General features: G+C 33.7%; 3 protein-coding genes across 3 annotated transcripts; 1 reads left to right on the top strand and 2 right to left on the bottom strand.

Moving 5' to 3' along the window:
- The first annotated feature begins 51 nt into the window (after positions 1-51).
- Positions 52-5,384, top strand: LOC115697325 (chromo domain-containing protein LHP1). Its single transcript, XM_030624282.2, has 6 exons — positions 52-798; positions 917-942; positions 1,043-1,129; positions 1,228-1,986; positions 2,751-2,811; positions 2,917-5,384. The coding sequence occupies exons 1-6, from the start codon at positions 463-465 to the stop codon at positions 2,962-2,964; spliced, it is 1,317 nt and encodes a 438-aa protein (XP_030480142.1). The 5' UTR covers positions 52-462; the 3' UTR covers positions 2,965-5,384.
- Positions 4,410-5,324, bottom strand: LOC115697307 (large ribosomal subunit protein uL3c). The gene has a single exon (XM_030624258.2). It carries the CDS (start codon positions 5,322-5,324, stop codon positions 4,509-4,511), a length of 816 nt encoding a protein of 271 aa, XP_030480118.1. The 3' UTR covers positions 4,410-4,508.
- A 6,239-nt stretch (positions 5,385-11,623) lies between the features above and the next one.
- On the bottom strand, positions 11,624-16,047 carry LOC115697297 (MLO-like protein 1). The gene is made up of 12 exons (XM_030624246.2): positions 15,359-16,047; positions 15,077-15,193; positions 14,922-14,982; positions 14,734-14,837; positions 14,355-14,429; positions 14,150-14,238; positions 13,968-14,017; positions 13,220-13,260; positions 12,548-12,757; positions 12,380-12,447; positions 12,223-12,283; positions 11,624-12,119 (listed from the first exon to the last, which is right to left on the bottom strand). The coding sequence occupies exons 1-12, from the start codon at positions 15,761-15,763 to the stop codon at positions 11,850-11,852; spliced, it is 1,551 nt and encodes a 516-aa protein (XP_030480106.1). The 5' UTR covers positions 15,764-16,047; the 3' UTR covers positions 11,624-11,849.
- Between the last annotated feature and the right edge of the window lie 3,583 nt (positions 16,048-19,630).

Here is a 19,630-nt window from a genome sequence, read left to right as displayed (position 1 = left end):
TTCTGGCTTCTGTACAAGTAAATGTTTCATCCTTTTTCTTATGGATAATGATGGCATAACTAAACTACAAGACATAATTAGATAGAAATAACAACAATCTAGCTCACTCAAACTTCCTTTCATTAAAAAAAAGATCAGAAGAAGAAAAAACTCTCTCAAAGCAAATTAATATGTAATAAGAAGCATATGATTTATTCCTTTCATTTATCTTGATATATCCAGAAAAGGAGAAGACAAGAGAAAAGAAGAGAAAAGAGAAAAAAGGACAGAAGTTGAAAAGGGAGCACCTTTATAAAGTTTAAATTTTTAGTTTTTGCGTAGAGAGAGAAGAAGAGATAAAGATAAAAGAGGAGAAGAGAGAATGAAGGCCCTCACAACATTTCATCGTTTGATTTCAGGTGTTTGGTTTGTGGGTTTTGGGGTTTAGACATTTTTGAGGAGAGAAGAGAAAAAAGAAGAAGAATGAAAGTGAAGGGAGGAGGGAAGAAAAAGGGGAGCTGTGACACAAATTTAGGCGGAGATTCCGACACTAACCCGCCACCCAATGGCTCCTTGTCGTCTCAGCTCGACCCTTCTCTTTTCCCTCTTTCTCTTCAACAACAAGATACCCATCTAAAGCTCCACGATGCCCAGCCCCAGCCCCACCCAGATGTTCATGATGCTGAAAACAACGAAGAGGACGACGATGAAGACGAAGATGACGCTGATAATGATGATGCTAATGAAAACACTGAGCGTCCCAAGCTTGACGACGGCTTCTATGAAATAGAAGCCATTCGCCGTAAAAGGGTCCGCAAGGTTCTTTTTCTCTTACCCTTTCTCTTCAGTACTTTCGTGGGTTTGCTTTACTTTCTTGATTATCCCTAAAAGTTGTTTCCTTTGTTTTGCAAAACCAAAACCAAAACCAAAACTATAGGGTCAGCTTCAGTATCTCATCAAATGGTGCGTATGTCGACCCTTTTACTTAAACTTTGCATTTCTTGTTCTTTTACATTTATGTATCAATTCTAAACTGTTATCTTAACGTTCTTTGCTTTGTAAGGCGTGGTTGGCCAGAGACAGCTAACACATGGGAGCCTTTGGAGAATCTCCAGTCATGTTCTGATGTTATTGAGTTATTTGAAGAGAGGTATTATCTGTTATTTTCCAGAATAAGCTGCGCGCTGTTAAAACTAAAAGGGTCAACATTCCTTTTATATAAATTATTGTTTTTTCTTCCATTTTAAGCTTGCAATCCGGGAAGCATAGGAAGCGAAAGCGTAAGCATGGGACTCCTCATTCTCAACCTAAGAAGAGACAACAACGTCCAACAGGTGCTCACTTTAACGGCACAGCGTTGGAAACCACTGATATGATGGAGAAATCGACTGCAGCCCTTGATAATTTGAGCCTTGCTGAGATTTCTGCTCTCCCACAAGAAGAATATCTTGGGGATGTCATTGTCAACAATGGTGAGACATTCAAGAAGTTCAATGTTGAAAATGGTGTCACGAATGCTTACCCTAAAAAATGTGGGAGGAAAGATGAAAATGAGTATGATCCAAAACTTAGTGAGCTTAAAACAACCTCTACTAGCAATGCAGATAAACTGGGCGTACAGCATCAAGAACCAAAGTCTTCTGAAGGCAATGGCCCCACAGAAGGAATTCCCCAGGTGCACTGTGCTGAAACAGTTCAGAACAATCGCAGTATGGGAGCTAAGAGAAGGAAGTCTGGTTCTGTGAAGAGGTTTAAACAAGAGTTGCCTTTATGTGATGCTCCTGTTATCCAAAATATAACAATTGGAACCAGCATTCTCCCCGGCAGCAGAATTGAACTACTAGGGACAGGAAGTCTCACTGCTGCTGGGGAAAATCCAAGTGACAATAATAGGGCTGATGAATACGAAAATTCATTGTGTATCACCAAGATTATCAAACCAATAGGCTATTCAGCTTCTGTGACAAACAATATTCAGGATGTGTCAGTGACCTTTATGGCCATGAGGTATGTCATTGAATTACTTTAAATTATTTCTATTAACTTTTTACATATAACTGTAAAATGATTGGGTTTGAGAATAATTTGTATACCTTGCATCATTACGTATTATGCATTCTTTATTGGATATCATTGCGCCTCCCATAAAATATGAGTGAAGCCTTGTTGGAACTCCCTTGCTTGCTACCTTAACACACTTACTATTGTCACATTATCTCATCCCTCTGAACTCTGTCTAATTTTCTAAACCCTTTAATGATTGGTCTTGAAGAATTTGAAGTTATTAACAAGGGTCGTGTTATCTAAATGAAATATACCTCTTGTTTAAAATCCTAAGACTATGTTTGGAAGTTTGATATGAAAATTTTCGTTGAATTGAGTGTTTTTCTATACAATTTTCTTTCTATCCCAAATATGATAATTTTTTATTTTTTATTTTCCACTTTTTTTTTACCTACATTTTCCTTACCTTTTTCTTTCCTTGCCGAAATCCAACTTCCAAACATAGCCTTAATGAAATGTACCTCTCGTTAATATGCGAAACAGTGAATTTAACTTTCCTTGGGTTGGGATTTATTATGCTATGTCTAATAGAGTGCTAAAAATTATTATGAACTAATTTTTTGCACTAGTGTCACTTAAAAAAGAAAGGGACCAATGATCATTTTGGGTCACCATGGTATGTGATGCAGTATTAGCACATTTTGCTGCTTGTATTATACTTTATATGCGTATACATGTTTTCCTTAACAATGTTACCTTTTTTACAGGTCGGATGGAAGAGAGGTGATGGTGGATAACAAGTTCCTCAAGGCCAATAACCCACATCTGGTAATTAATGTTATCTATTGTTTTGTGTTGTCAATATGGTTATCATCACTACCTGGCTGTTTTTACTGTTATTATCAATTCTCATTTTCTCTTATTCATCTCCAGTTGATCAACTTTTACGAGCAGCATCTCCGATACACTGCCACATTGTGACTTCATCAGCTATTGTGGTCTTCAACTTGTTTGCTGTTAGCTTTATACAGTTCTTTCCTTCCTAGTATTGTAGTTGCAGGAGTACTGCAGTTCAACAAATGTAGTTATCAGTGTAAAAACTAAGTAATATATGATGAGACTAGGGTTCATACCAGTGTCAATCTGCCCATTATCTCATTTTGGTTTCTCCTCATATGATATGACCAGAGATATTATTGCTATGTATTTTGGATCTTAACATGAGAATGAAAATGATTTAAAAAATCATACTTCACTGTTTCAGAAATTCACTGTACTCTCTACCATAGTTCTTGTAAAGTTGTGAAGGTTCCTCTTTCAAACTTCTTTGTCTTAATAGTATGACGTGTGGGAATTCCATCATTTGTGGAGTCAACATATATTATTGTGATTTTCTTTCATTTTGGCTTCTCCTCATATATATTATTGCGAGAATTTGACTTTTCATGCATATATGGTTTCAATTCAACCCCCAATGATTTGGTTCTATAATTTTCTTTCTTGTTCATCTTCTTTGGTATCCAAAGTCTTAAAAACTTATCTGGTCAGCATTTCTTTTTAATATGATATTAGTCACTTATGTTAAAAAGTCTCGACTAAACAATTTATTTACCTTACACAATTAAATATATTTGAACTGGTCTCGTTTTTCTCAGGTGTGTTATAATGAAATCTTACACTTGTCAAAAGAGTATAATATTAATTAGTACGTAGTAGGAAACTCTTGTTTTTTATGGTTGGCGGCCAGTTTATAACTGACAAATGAAATGTATTAGTGACTAGAGTCGTTGGCGTAGCTCAACTAATCATATTAGATCTCTATAACTATAACTGTTTTTGTTATTAGAGTCATATCAGCTCAAAATTCCAATGGGAGAAAGAGGGCCATCACCATTGATACCATTGCTATTGGTGGGAGTGTTGGCAATGGTTATTTTTGGACCATTCTTACTTTGTCTTTGGGAGACTGTAATAATGCCTCTATTAGAACTGGGATCAATCCTTGCCATACTTATACTTCTTTTAGTTTTACTTGTACACTTGAATTCAACATTGTTCCCCAAACTTGGAGCTGGAATTGGGATGTCTATGTCATCATTCTCCTCTGTCTCTGCTTCCGCGCCTTCGGACGACGATGGCTTTGGGCTTGGGATGGGAAGCTTTCTTTTACTACTGCTATTTTTGCTTCTTTATAGGCTGTTCTGAAGCCAATGCTCCCTCCCTTGGTGATTGTTATAATTGATAGTTGATATATAAATAAGAGACTTTTTAATAAGTGGTAAGAACTTTTGTTTGTGTTGTCTTACGGATAAGTTGAAATCTTAAAAATACAAGTTTGTACATTCATTGTATACGTAGTCATTAGAATCTCTCACAATAGATAGATGTATAACATATGGCATATGAATGTAACACGCAGACAAAAGAAAGCAAAGACTTGATTAATAAACAACAACTATCAACTATGAATTCTCAAAATGTTATACAAACAAAGGAAGAAAAGTGAAAGAAATTAAAAATAAAAATTAGTTCTTGGGAATGTTTACGCCAACAATCTTAGCAGGTGTAATCCTGAGAAGATTACCAGGCTTTCCAGGAAGAGCGCCTTTGATCATAACAACATTGAGTTCTTTATCGATCTTTACAATTTTGAGCTTTCGAATCTTACGCTTAGTCCCTCCCATTCGACCAGGCATCTTCTTCCCCTTGTAAACTCTACCAGGAGTGGTTCCAGCTCCAATGGAACCCAGAGCTCTATGGCTTTTGGACCCATGAGTCATCAGACCCCTCTTGAAGTGATGACGTTTGATACCACCCTGAAACCCTTTCCCAATCGTCGTCCCCGAAACATCGACCAAATCCCCTTCCTTGAAAAGCTCCTCCAACACCAGCTTCTGGTTCGCCTCGAACCCCTCCACCGATTGCAGCCGAAACTCCTGTAGATGGCGCATAGGGATAGCTCCGGCCTTCTCTAGATGACCCATCTCCGGCTTGGTCAGTTTCCGGTCCCTCACACGGCGGTATCCCACCTGAACGGCGTCGTATCCATCCGTGGCCTGGGTCTTGACCTGGGTGACAATGTTGCCTTCCTTGAAGCCGACGACGGTTACGGGAACGACCTTGCCGTCGGACTCGAAGAAACTCATCATGCCTAGCTTGGTGGCCATTAATCCGATGCCGGCCTCGACGCTCATGGTGAATTTTGACGAGGACGGTGTCGTTTTGAGGTGGAGTTTGGGAGGAGGACCGAGGAAGGAGGAGCGCAGGGTGAAATTGGGTTTGGGTTTGTTGAACAGGGTTCCGACTGAGAAGGAAATGGTGGAGGACATAGTTGTTGACATTTTTTTCTTCTTCTTCTTCTTTGTTATGACTCCAAACAAAGACTCAGCTCACCAGAGCATAACATTCACTCTCCTGATTTCCTTTTCTTATCCTATTTCTCTTCTTCTTCTTCTCTCTTCTCTATCTCTATTTTGTGGATTTTGGGCCTCACCAAAGCCCAATATCCTTTCAATCTGGGCTTATATGTTAATAGGATTTGGATTTTTACAAAAATACTGGATTTTAGACAAAAGTATATAATTTTACTACTACGCAGAAACTTTTACAAAAATACTATCTTTTTTATAAAACAACTGTAAAATACTAAATAGAATAATTAAAAATAACAGTTAAAACTTAACATAGTATACAATATTTTTTTTTTAAAACAAAAAAAAAGAAAAAAAAAGGAAAATTTCAGTGTGGTGTAAAAGTCCCTAAATTTTGAGGTTTGAAAAAAAAATTGCATAAAAAAGAAAAGAAAAAGTAAGAAAAGAATTTGAATGGTCTTTAAATAATGAGTATTTTGCGACGTAAATACTTAAGTTTAACTTACTGTTGGATAAATACTTAAGTTTAATTTTTAATAGTAATAATATTTAAGTTATATTCTAGAACATGACCGTTAAGTGTCAAGTCATTATTCACATGTTATTTTTTATTGATATATTTATATAATTTTTAAATAAAAAATAAAAATTTAATGATCTAGACCAATTGGAAACATTTACGTGGCAATTTATTTGACATTTAACGGATAGGTACCTACAGAAGTTTTAGAATTATAACTGCAAAAAATTAAACGTAATTATTTATTTACAACCAGAAATTAAACTTAAATATTTATACTACAAATTACTTTTAAATAAATACTAAAACTTGTATATAAATTCCACAAATCAAAACAAAATACACACATAGCAGCAGCTTATAATTAAAAAATAATTTAGAAGTGTTTCGAGTAAAAGAAAAATTAGAAAATATTTTTTTTTATTTATTTAAATATTTTTTTCCATAGATTTATATACTATGTAATATGTAGCTCCTAGAGTTGGCTAGAGTTCCATTGTTTGCCTCAATTATGTAATTTTAAAGTCGTTATTTGGTTGTGTTAGTTTTGTAGTCGAGATAACTTGTAAAGATTCACATCGTGACCGGAGAATCAATATTGAAAATGGTAATTGACAAATGGAGGGAGTAGTAGAGGCATGCGATACGACACGATAATACGTTTAATAAATACTAATTTTTGAACGTGCGTTGCACGTGTAATCTATAGAGGAAGATTATATTTAAAAAAAAAAAGAAAAGAAAAATCATATGTTATTATTATAAAGATAAAATATTTAAAAAAATATATAAACATCGTAGGTATAATCAAAAAGTTAATTGAAAGTAAATTATGAATATCAATAATTTGTATCATAAATATGTTTGATAATAAAATTTTTAAATAGATGATAATATTTTATGTTATATATATATCGAACATATAATTTTAATACAATATATATATATGTATTAGAAGACATTGAAATAAAAGAAAAAAAAATACATATACTTAGAAAATGACATAATAATAAAGAATTTTAATAAAGTAATACATTTGATTTGTTCAAAAAATTAAAAAATAATACATTTGATACTAAACTTTAAAATGAAATTAGAAAGGGAAATTTGAAATTCTATGCTTAAAATGCCATTTTATTTTTTCCCTAAATGTATAGTTATTAAAATTATTCCTATATACCAACTTTTCTAATTTTCCTAAACTACCCCTCACATTTCAAACAATCATCCTCTCTCTTCCTCTCTCTTCATCTCTCTTAGCCGAACCCCCTCTCTCAAAAACACAGCCAGCCGAACTATCACTCAACGAACCAACCCTCAACCCCGAGCCCGAGCCCGAGCATTCCTTCGTCGAACTGAACCCCGGCCGAACGCTCAACCCCGACTCCTCTGAAATCTGAAGAAAAAAAAAAAAAAAACCACGGCGATGGTCGGACCTTGGGGTCCGACCACCGACCCATCGGACCCCAAGGTCCGACCATCGAGCCTCTATCTTCCTCTCCGAAATCCGAAGAAAAAAAAAAAAAAAAAAAAAAAAAAACCCACACAGCGATGGTCGGACCTTTGGGTCCGATGGGGTCCGACCAATCGGACCCATCGGACCCCAAGGTCCGACCATCGGCCTCTCTTTGAAATGCGAAGAAAAAAAAAAAAAAAAAAAAACCCCACGGCCCATGGTCGGACCTTGGGGTCCGATGGTCGGACCCATCGAACCCCAAGGTCCGACCATCGGCCTCTCTCTCGAAATCCGAAGAAAAAAAAAAAAAAAAAAAACCCCACAGCCCATGGTCGGACCCCAAGGTCCGACCATCGGCCTCTCTCTTCCTCTCTCCGAAATGCGAAGAAAAAAAAAAAAAGAAACCCACACCAGATATTGGTCGGACATTTTTGCAACAAAGTTTCACAAACAAAAAACACATCTAAATCAATCTTTTAACACTTACAAAAAAAAAAAAAGAAAAGAAAAAAAGAAAACCAAACACACCTTCGACATTTTTGCTTCGGGTTCGCCTGAGATTGGTCGCCGTGGTTGGTCGGGGTTGAGCTTCGACGGCGGTGGGTAGGTCGGGTTGAGCGTCGACGGAGATGGGTGGTTGTGAGAGGGATGGGTTGAACAATTTTTGGCTGTGATAGATGGGTATCGTGGGGGAGGGGGTTCGGCTGAGAGAGATGAAGAGAGAGGAAGAGAGAGGCTGATTCAAATGAGGGGGGTAGTTTAGGAAAATGAAAAAAGTTGTCATATAGGAACAATTTTAATAACTATACATTTAGGAAAAAAATAAAATGGCATTTTAAGCATAGAATTTCAAATTTCCCATTAGAAATTACACATACATAAAAATTTGATATAATAATAAAAAGTTCCTTCAATTAAAATTAAATATGGTAGAATACAAAGTTTTTCTAAATAAAATATATAACACAAAAAATTTACTAAATAGCAACTATCAAAAGGGTAATAGCTACCAACATTACCATTTTTTTTTAAACCATCATTACTATGTATAATTCTATTTGAAATTTTTTTATATTTTAAAGAAATTTTTAAGTATGAATTAATTTAAAATATATTAATATCATTTTAATAAATATTATATTAAATTCACATAAGCATATATTAATATTTAGCAAAGATATTTAATATGAAAAACATAATGATAAAGGTAAATTAAAATTAAGCTAATATATATAATTCTATTAGTTATTTTGAAATTTATTACTATAATTAAAATAATTATTAAATTAAATACACATGAGATATAAACAATAAGTAGTATGATATATTATCGAAGAAAGCTATAAATATTAATTAAAAATATGTATTTTTTTTCGTAATAAAATATGCATATCTATGCTAATATATATTGTAATTATTTATAATTTAATTTGTTCTTCAAAATAAAATAATGTTATTAAAAAAAAATTTACTTATGGTCTCTAATTATTAAATTACCATATGCATTTTTTCTAAAAAAAATAACTAATGTGCTCATCTTTAACAGTGTAAATTTAAAAAATGAAGAAAAAAAAAAGAATAAATATATGAAAGAGATGAGATGAGGTAGGGCGTGAAAGTCTAACAGTAATTTTTTTATTGTAACCTATAAATATTAATTAAAAATATGTATGTCATGGTAAAAATATGCGTATATTTAAGTTAATATACACTTCAAAAAAAAAAAATTGGTAACAATTAAATTTGTGATTAAATTTGTAAAGTTAACGTAATTGAGTCGTTGTTGTATAGTTATGGTGCTCTGCTTTTTTCTTTTCTTTTTATGAAAGGAAAAAAATTGGGATAATTACATAAGGTAAAAATGAAAAAGAAAATTACATTTTTTCGTTTAATTTTTTTTATATTTATTTTTACAGTTTTTTATAGAAACAACAAGAAAACTACATAAAAATAACATCAAAACAACAACAAAAAATAACATACAGATAATAAAAAATAAACAACAAATTAACAAGAGTACAACATAAAAAAAATCGTATTTTATATAAATAAAATCAAAAAAATCGTAAAAATATTTAAAATTCCATAAAACCGTATTTTTGTAATTTTTTTGTTGTTTTTTGTGTATTTGTGAAATAATTAAAAAAAAATTAATTGGGTAAAAACTAATAATAATGGGTTTACTTAAGCAACACTAAAAATTGCTCCTATTGTTGATGCTCTTATTTCTAAAAAATCCGTGACTAAAATTATTAATAATATATTGTGAGTAAAATTAAATTAATAACAATTTATATTTAAATATTACTTTTTAGTAACAAGTAATTTTGTTTGGACTATTAGTGAAAATGTTACTAAAAATTGTATTTTTGGTAGTCATATAAACATTATTATTATTTTTTTTTTGTAATTATTTTTAAATTTACTTTCCTCTTTAGAATAAAATTATTTTTATTTAAAGAAATTTATTGTGGTTTCTTATTATTAAATTGCAAAATACATTTTAAAAAAAAAACTAATATAATGATTCCTTCAACAATGTAGATTCATAAATAAGTTAGAAAAAAAAGGGAAGAAAATAGTGATAAAATGTAGAATAGATGAGATAGGAGTATATAATTATGGAAAGTGTAGTAAATTTTTTATTGTTGAATAATTTTATTAATATTTTATTGATATATATAGGTGCATGTAAGGCATAAAAGGTCCAATTCCATCAAACTAATGGTTTTGGTTGACCTTTTTATGAATAGTAGTACTTATTGGCTCTTTTAATATATGTAGGATATCGTGTCACACATTTAAATTTAATACGCTTTATATAAACATGTTAGACAATACGAAATTGACATCGTTAATATAATTATATATAAGAACACAAACAATACTATAGTTTTTCACTTCACATAATATAAAAAATAAAAAACTATTTAAATTATTTTATGCAAGCTATAATTGTGTTATTTTTGGATTAAGCCTCTTAATTCAAAAATGACACGTTTGATAAGCGTATTAAACGTCAACACAATTTATGTGTCATCTAATTTTATTTTTTGTGTTATTTCCAAAATATGTCATTGTATCACGAATTACCAACCCTAATGTATTCTCAGCATTTTTAATTGTCTATTGTTTGTTTATTTTCGGAAAAGTTAATTGATTACCCATCTTAAGAAATAAAATTTACTATTAGAGGAGAATTTAATCCCCCAATATTGTCATTTTGGCATATAAAATTAAAGATTGTACACACTAATTACCCAATGATATGTATTAAATATTAGCCAAGGACTACATTACTTTTAATTGTATAGTTAAAGTTAATTACAAATGTGTCGGAATCATTATTCAAAATAAATGAATAATACTAGATACACATTCAAATTGTTACGCCCTATTCGCATTGCTACGCTTAGAGGTGTTCACTAAGTATCCGATCTAATCCAATCCGCACGATCCAATCCAATCCAATCCACAAAATGTGGATATCTGCACTTGCGCAGATTGGATTGAATTGAAAATTTTAAAATCCGTACTTGTGCGGATTGGATGTTGTCCGATCCAATCCAATCCGCACTTAATTATATATATTTTTAAAAAATTATAATATATATTATAAATTAATTTTCTAGTAATATTAAAAAAAAGACACAAACTTCTAATTTTTTAATTTTTTTTAGTAATATATTGAGTTGGTGTATTTTATTTGTTGTATAATAAAAAATACCAAAAAAATTATTCTTATTCACATACACACACATAAATTTAAATATATATACTCTTATTTATTTTAGTAATGAATACATATATATTTTAGTATAAATCTAAAGATGAGTACATATATATTGACATATATGTATATTGGAGATGAAAATAGATTATTATTGGAGAGTAAGAAACAATAGTCTTTTTTTAATTTTTTTTTTATGAAATATTAAATAACTTATCATTAAAAAAAACAACCGATCCAAAATAACCGATCAAATCCGCACTATTGCAGATTGGATTGGATTTAAACTGTTATGCAGATCAGATTGGATTCAAAATCTAAAATCCGCACTTAGTGCAGACTGGATGTTGTTTAACCAAAAAAGTGCGGATTGGATCGAATGAACACCCCTAAGCTTACAACATAATAATTTGAAAAGTTTGAGCTTTATTTGAGTGAATATGGTGTCCGTATAGGTACTCTTTTAGAATATATCTTTTCCCATGAGACTACACGTATTCACTATTCAGTTACCAAAAGTATGTACCATGATAATAAGAAGAAAGAAGCATGAGAAGATCAGATTTCTTAATTTCTCTTATGTATATATAAGATTATATAATATATTGATCAAAGGCTTGTGTCTTGCCCATAAAAGACTTAGGTACAGTCCCACCACAGCCATAATATATGACAGAAGAATTAAAATTTCTAATCCCAGCACAGCTGGAAAGTGGCAACTAGTAGTAGTATTACCTAAGGGTAGACTTATGTCTTCAGTGTCATGAACACTGACACGTTGAAAAGAGATCACTTAGAGTCATCACTCCGCTCTGGCTTTGATGCTTTGGGCACAAATCTTCCCAGCTGAATTCCCACAGATGCAGAACCAGTATCAGAAATTGGTTGAGCAGGAGTAGAGCCTGATCCCGAGCCTGAGCCTGAGCCTGAGCCTGAGCCAGCACCGGAACCAATGAGGGCTGCTTTAAATCCCTTCTTTTTCTTGACCTTCTGAGCCCAATTAACAATTCCTACTTGCATGCGCTCCTCAAATATGGCTTTCTTGTAAGAAGTTCCCATCTTCAAATCATTCCACAAGATTTTATATGGTCAACATTTTATTCAAGTCCCTACTTTCCTGTTAGAACTTATTAAATTATAGATCAGCATCATATCAACGCACCTGTGTGACAATGGCATAGAGCGGGAGAGTGCTGTAACTACAGAGAACCTGAATGAACACCCTAAAGCACAACATGGTAAAAATAAAATAAAAGTTTCGTACTTGGAAGCGATGATTAAAATTTTTGTAATGAGAATATAAAGACTATTGCTTTTACCCAATGACAAGTCTTGGGACAATGTAACGAACGTGTCCCATTATACAGGAGTTAAATGAATATTGAACCTAGATACACAGAAAAGAAGATAAGTTTGTGTTCATAATAACAATTTGTTCTTTTTTTGGTAGAAGTAGAAGCAGAGTGGTGAGTTAGAAACCAGCTTACCAATATCCAGAAGAAAAACGCAATCTCAAATGAATTTTGGAAAAGGATGAAATGAATCAGGAAGAGGACAATCTGGGGACGATGAAACCAAAAGTGATCATCTGATGGCTGAACTATTAGATCTCCTTCTATTGCTACATGTTTCTCAGCAACTTCATGAGCCAATTGAGTAATGACATGCTCCAGTTTAGTGCCCACGGCAAGTAGAAGCTATTTAAAAGAAAAAACAAGTGGTTACAATTTGTGATATGTATATCACAACAGCAAAAGGCACGCACTCATACTATCATACATATCACCTAAGACTTGGAGATGAGAAGTACCACCTTAAAACCACCTGTCTAGGTGCAAATTTCTACCATGACTCATGACTCTACATTTACAAGTGCATGATGCATGTGTAACTTATCACAAAACAAATTGCACATTATTTACCTAGGTCACGTTGTTCAATTAATTCTAAATTTGGTTTCCTTCTTAGCTGTCCATTTGCCTATTTACAAAATTGTGTTAAACCTTTTTTCAACCTGATTCTCCCTGTGTATTTTATCTCTTTCTCGATCAGTATGATACTTAAAATGTGACATGAACTATTAACACCTTGCAAGAACAATGAAACATGCATGCCAACAATAATCACAAAGTAGATAGCATAATCTCAATACAACTCACAAAGAAAGGAATGAATGCTATCCAAAAATATGTGTGCCAGCCTGCAAAAATAACACATTATTCAGAAGAGCTTAGTTGTCCAATCACAAAACATCAACAACAAAAAAAGACTAATATATTCCATACAACAAAGAAGTTTAAATGACACTGGTCTTTTATAGAGAGGCATTAATAATCAATATAGACATTGTCACATTGTAGTGTAAACAAGGAGTAAGATCCAATTGAATTATCTTAAGGTGTCTACTTATATGTAAAATTATGTTCTACATAGGTTTAATGTAAATTAATTTCAAGCAAAATAAAATAAAAGTAAACTAAATTTCTTGGCAAGAAAAAGAAAAATAAAGAAAGAATTTTTTTTAATCAGAATTCTGGTTTCTTCTGTCATACAATCAGATTATGACCACTTGTTGATTGCATTCTAGTGAAATTAGTAATATATTTTTCCAATTCCTTACACCAACTTGGAGTATAATTTTCTCCACCATAGAAAAGTGGAGGCAGAGTAAGGAATTGGAAAAATATATTACTAATTTCACTAGAAAACGTTGTAACTAAAGATGCTTATTTGAAACTATAATTTGGAAGTCAATTTTAAGTAAAAGCACCAAAGAGATGACACACTTGAAGTTCAAAACAAAGAACCTAGACTGATTACGGGATTCTGCTACAGAAAACAATCCAATATCACTTAGATCTTGAGTTATGGTCATGCAATTATAAACTAGAGACAGAAGCATCTTACCATTAACATTCAGCAACAAGAAGATGACCACAAAAACCCAAAGGTACCAACTGCAGCCAAAAAGCTAAAAGGTCAATCTAGGAGACCGATACAGTAGACTTAAAAGAATTACACATATATATGCACAGAAAAAGAAGCATAAATATCAAATATCAGAAAATAGACTGTCAACCAAGAGTTACCTTATCCCAACAACTTTCTTGAAATCATCTTCGAGAGCACGTATCATATATTTGTGAAAATTAAACTTAAGATTTCCCCTGCAGTGAGTCTAGAATACAAATAAAGAAGCATAAACACCATTTAGTGAAAAGAAAAAAAGAAAGATAATAATTGTCATAACCATTCTAGTAATTTATAAGTAAAAACTCAAGCTCTGATTCTTACCATGATGAATCCTAACCGCATGGTCGCATAATCTGATTTGGTCACAGATGCATAAAATTGCTTAACAAAAGCATGCTGTTCACAAGGGGAAAAAGAATCAAATCATGGTTTAGCGATGTCCTGTTTCCAATGTTAATGTTAGCTAGCTCCTTAACATGTGCACAAAAATGTCCTAGTTTTCATGTGATGGAGAAAATCTCCAAAGGCTCAGTATCAATGGAGTTCTTCTCACGTTTCTTAACTAAGCAACAACGTTCTCAAAATAGAAAGTGGAATAAAAGAAGAATATAATATCAAGAAAATAAGAAAACGGAGACCATAAGAATAATCCTAATTCAGAACTTTGGATACTAAACGTACAAATCAAAGAGTTACTTACCAGCCAGCCTAGTAGAGCTGAGTCTTTACCAAAACCCAAAAAGTGGTCCTTAATGAACGCGTGTTGATGGACGCTTGTTACCTTTTTCTTAGACTTAAGAACAGCTGTTAAGCGATTCATATGTTAGAAGGAATACAGTCAGACAAATTTTCTATAATATTGTCAAAAGTGGTACTGAGAATACTTACCTTGTTCAGTGTCATAACTCTCATTTGCAATAGAATCCTCCCAACGTTTCCATTGACGTATCTAGTTGTGTAGAAATATTTCTCATAAACGAACAAAAACAAAGTAGTAGAGTATAAAAGAGAGAGAAGCATATGAATTTGGAAGATATACTTACCTTTACACCTCCAAACACAACAGTGAGAACACAGAAAGTGACATGGACAATGGCTAGGACGAAGATAAAGATATGCAAATGGTGCAATGCTTCAACGGATAAAAGGGGTACTTTTTTCTACAATAAAGAAAAAAAGTGAAACAAACATATTTGTACTATTACAATTAGATTAAAGCGAATAGTCCCTTTTGGGAAAGTATATTTATAGAAAAAGATTCAAAATTTTGTTTAACCCCTAAAAAAACAACAACAACTAAAGATATGGGTTAGATCAGATCAGACCTTATGAGCGCAATAACCCAAATGAGCAGTGGAAGTTTCTTCAAGAAGGCGTCTGAAAGAGCCGGAGATGTGATGAGAGGTTGAAGAAGACGAATCATTAGCTTCCTGATGAGGGCGCTTACAAGGGAGGAGATTGTCGACCAAAGAAGCAGGTACGCAAAACTTTGAAATTGTGTTCTGCGAAACAGTGAGGAGAAGCGAAATGAAACCCAAAAGCATCAACTCCTCCTTGATCTTCTGCAAGGCCTCGTATAGAGGCTTCTGGTTCTTATTATTCAAAACCTGACCGAGATAGTGGAGAAGACGCTCCGCGGCGAGAGAAATGGCGACGATGACAGAGCAGACGACGGCGACGATCCATGTGGGAGTATACTCCAAGGACTCACCTTCTCCACCGCCACTCATTCCGATTTCGAATTCAGATGGATTATTCTTCTTTAGTTCCTTCTTGCTCTCATTCACTCACTCATCAATGTCACTCCAGCATCTTCTTCTAGTTCCACTCACTGTTTTCTTTTCACTACTTTCTTTCTTTTTGTTTTATTTAGCAAAATTGCAAAGACTTTTATTTATTTATCTCCTTACTAATCCCGAGTTTTACCGACCCTTCATTTTTTTTTTTGTTGACTTTAAGAACCAAATGTGATTGGTCCTTCTCTTGTCCTCATTTATAATCACTGACTCTTGGGATTTTGATGTTAACACTTGTCTAATGCTACCATTTTGTAGAAAGGGATAAGTTAAAAACTAAACTATATTCATTATTATTCAAAGATACTTTTATATTTTATTTTATTAAAATATATTTAATTTTTTTTTTAATGTGTTGTCTATTATATATTCACTCTCTATTTAAATCTACTACATAATTTATATTATTTTAAGAGTCTAATAAAAACATTATCTATAAAAGTGGGTACATCTTCAAGAATATAAAAATAAAAATTAAAATTAAAATTAAAATAAGTAAAATAAAATAAGTATACAATATAATTTCTTATTGTGTAAAGGTGTTAAAATTTTCTACTTTAATAAACATCATCCAAAAGGCGCTCCGTTGCTGAGGGGTCTCCCCGAACTAAGAGGCATCAAAGGCAAAGGGATACGTGGAAGCCTACTTGCAGCAGCTCTTGCTTCCCAAAGAGCGAGATGAAAAGTGTCTCTCTCAGACCCGGAAGGGCTTGGCTAGAAGGATTGTTCAATTGGTTTCCAAATACGCACTAAAAAGGCCTAACGCGAATATCGACCCTCATGAGGAATCGCAGATGTCGACTTTTCTCATACGACAAGTCACAAAAGTGACGGTTATGCTTTTACTGACAGAATCAGATCTTATCCCCTACAATCGAGCATGGTAGTGTACGCATCGCTACCATCTATTTACCAGGCAGACAATGTAGACTTCTACCCATAAAGGAGCCAGCTTTGAGTGACATGTGTCCCTCACTTTTAAAGGTTAAACCTTTGTGTGATACGTGTTCGAGTAGTACAAAATGGTTCCCATTATTCAGTTGTTATAGGCACAGGCATAAGGCGACCCACGGGATCAACCAGTCAGCTCTACATTGCATGTAATTTACTTCAATAGTTGGATTTAAGTAGAAACCTTACGCGGATCATGGGTCTACTCATACTCGCCACTTAACCTATAAATACTCCTTTATTTTCATGCAATTGGGTCAAGCCAAAAATACATAGCTAAACTCTGCTGAAATTGCCCTTAATCTTCTTCTTCTTTGAAAAACTAAAGGTAAAGAGTTAGGGTTTCTTGCAAAATACTGTAAATTCATCAATACTACCCTTAAAGGCTAATGGTTGATTCGTGGACTAAGGTTAATTGACACTTGAACCACGTAAAAATCTTCCTAGTTCAGTTCTTAGATGAACTGACCATAGAACTCACTGCCTATTCGCTCAGAATAGCGGTGGTGCTAAATCTCAAGTTCCGGAGAACCTTGTTGACCTTAAAATTGCTCAAGGAACTATCCGAAAAACCCTCATAAGAAGAACTAACTGTCTAGACTGGACGATGGTCTTTGTAGAGAAGGCTGAATAAGTCTTCACCAATTTGGTTGTCACCTCCCTAAAAGTCGCACAAGTTCATTTATGTAAAAAAAGCAGAGGGAGGTGAACAACCGAACGAATAAAAAGACTTAGACAAAGCACGAGTCAACTGGCCTAAACCTAAGGGTATTAGCCAGACAACCCTAATGTACAAAGCCGTTAATCGACAAAATACAAGATTCAGGTGCAAAAAATTAAATAGACATTGAGTTTTAGGCCACTAATTGGCCGAGATAGATTCTACCTAAGGCATACCATACAAAGTTAATGGATAAGGGTGAAATGGGCTCGAAAAGCCATACAGAGTCTTTATAAAGACTAAGTATTGGCCAGAATCGGCCAAACTCATGACGTTAAACTGCGTGCCATGAACCGGCCAAGTTTTAGGTACAAAACCATGAACCGACTAGGTTTTGGGTACAAAACCATGAACTGACCAGGTTTTAGGTTTAAATTCATGAACTGACTAAGTTTTTGGGCTAGAGTCACGAACCGGCCATGGTCCCAAATTGAAAACACAAATTGGCCAGGGTCATGAACAGACCATGTGTGTCGGCCAGAAGCTCAAAAGAATCAAAGTTCTATTTTTCTAAAATTCAAACAATGTTCTTCGTGACTCAAAGAGTCAAGAATCTAAATAGAGTTCAAAATCTGATCTTTTCTATCAGAAAGCCATGTATTATACGTCCCCAAAGCTATCAAGCGGATTATAATGTAAAAAAGACTACACTACAATGTGAGAATCAAAAATTTCAAAAAGCTTAAAAAAGCTTTAAGTCATCAATAACAGATTCAAGAAAATAATGAGGAAGTGAGATTTTAAGACTTACCCACCGATGAAGACCGATGTAGATACTCAGGGAATGATCGAATCATTGAAAAAAAATTGAAAAACATCAAGGAATGGAGGTGCCAGAGGTATCGGGCTTGAAGAGGAAGATGAAAAGTGTTCCTTTTCTTTTTTTTACAAAGAGAGTACGAAGGAGAGAGAGAGGGGATAAAGTGGAGTGAATCAAAATGAAGCAAAATGAACCTTATATAGGTTCTAAAGTCTTTTCCCCCAAAAAACTTAATGGGTGGTTATTTTTCCACAAAAATAGCCATGTAGATGAGAAGAAGACTAAAATTTCAAAAATAAGAAAGTGTACAACCGTTACACAAATCTCCATAATGATTGGCAATAAAATCATTTTTTGTTATAAAGATAAGTCATCTGAAGAGTCCAGTATCTAACTAGGCAAAGTTGTCCGGTTAAGGCTTTTACAGTTAAGATTATAGTTAAAAAATCCCTAATCGAACAGACGTCCTCATAGGGACTTAGGGGGTAAATATTATTTTAATTTTTACCCACCTGACGTGGCATGTCTACATAGACAAAAATCAAAACCACGTGGAATATGGTCCGTCAACAACCGGAAAAAGTCACCTTGCACGACATGTCAATTGTCAAGGGTTCTAAGGCAATCAAGCAAGATCAAGCAAGGAGAAAATGGCCAGCCAGGGAACCCTGTCCAGACCACACCTGGCTAGCCAATGAAGTCCTATGTGTTGGCCAGGCCCTAAAAACAGGCCTGGTCGGCCAGCATGTGCAGATAGCCTCGAAAAGAGGCTAGATTAATGGTGGGTTCCACAAGCTAAATTTTAGTTACGAAACAACCTTAACTTCCCATGCAAATAGGAATTATTCCTCAAACTAGTATCAACCTATTCTTTAGGAATATTACTTATCTTTTTTGTAATTTAAATATAAGATAGAAAGATATTATTTTCCCTATTTTAGAGGGATATTTACTTGTTTGAGTGATGATCTTTTGTGAGCCCTGAACTGTATAAAGTGCATTAGGCAAGATAGAAAGGGCCCCTGGGCTCTAAGTCTCTCACGCCCATAGCTTCTCTCTGTCACACCCCCCTCATTCACTCACTATACTTATTCTATTTTCTTCACAAAGTCTCACTTGTTCTGAATCTGTAACACTCAATTCTTACTATTGTAACATTGAAAAGAGTCATAGCTAGAATATACAAGATTCAAGCCTGTAATCTGCGTGATATTATCTCAAAAATTAATACAACTAAAAAGGGAGTATGTCATTACCCGCTAATCAAGGGGATCGAACATCTATAAATCCCCATGTCACTTTTATTATTTGTTATTATTAATTAGGAAAATTTGCGGCAAAAGTCCCCAAAAAGTTCACGTTGATGCAG

Source organism: Cannabis sativa, chromosome X (assembly GCF_029168945.1).
Source record: "Cannabis sativa cultivar Pink pepper isolate KNU-18-1 chromosome X, ASM2916894v1, whole genome shotgun sequence".
In the NCBI taxonomy this organism is placed as follows: Eukaryota; Viridiplantae; Streptophyta; class Magnoliopsida; order Rosales; family Cannabaceae; genus Cannabis; species Cannabis sativa.
Note: the sequence above shows the minus strand (reverse complement) of the source record. Positions and strands in the feature narration are given on the sequence as shown.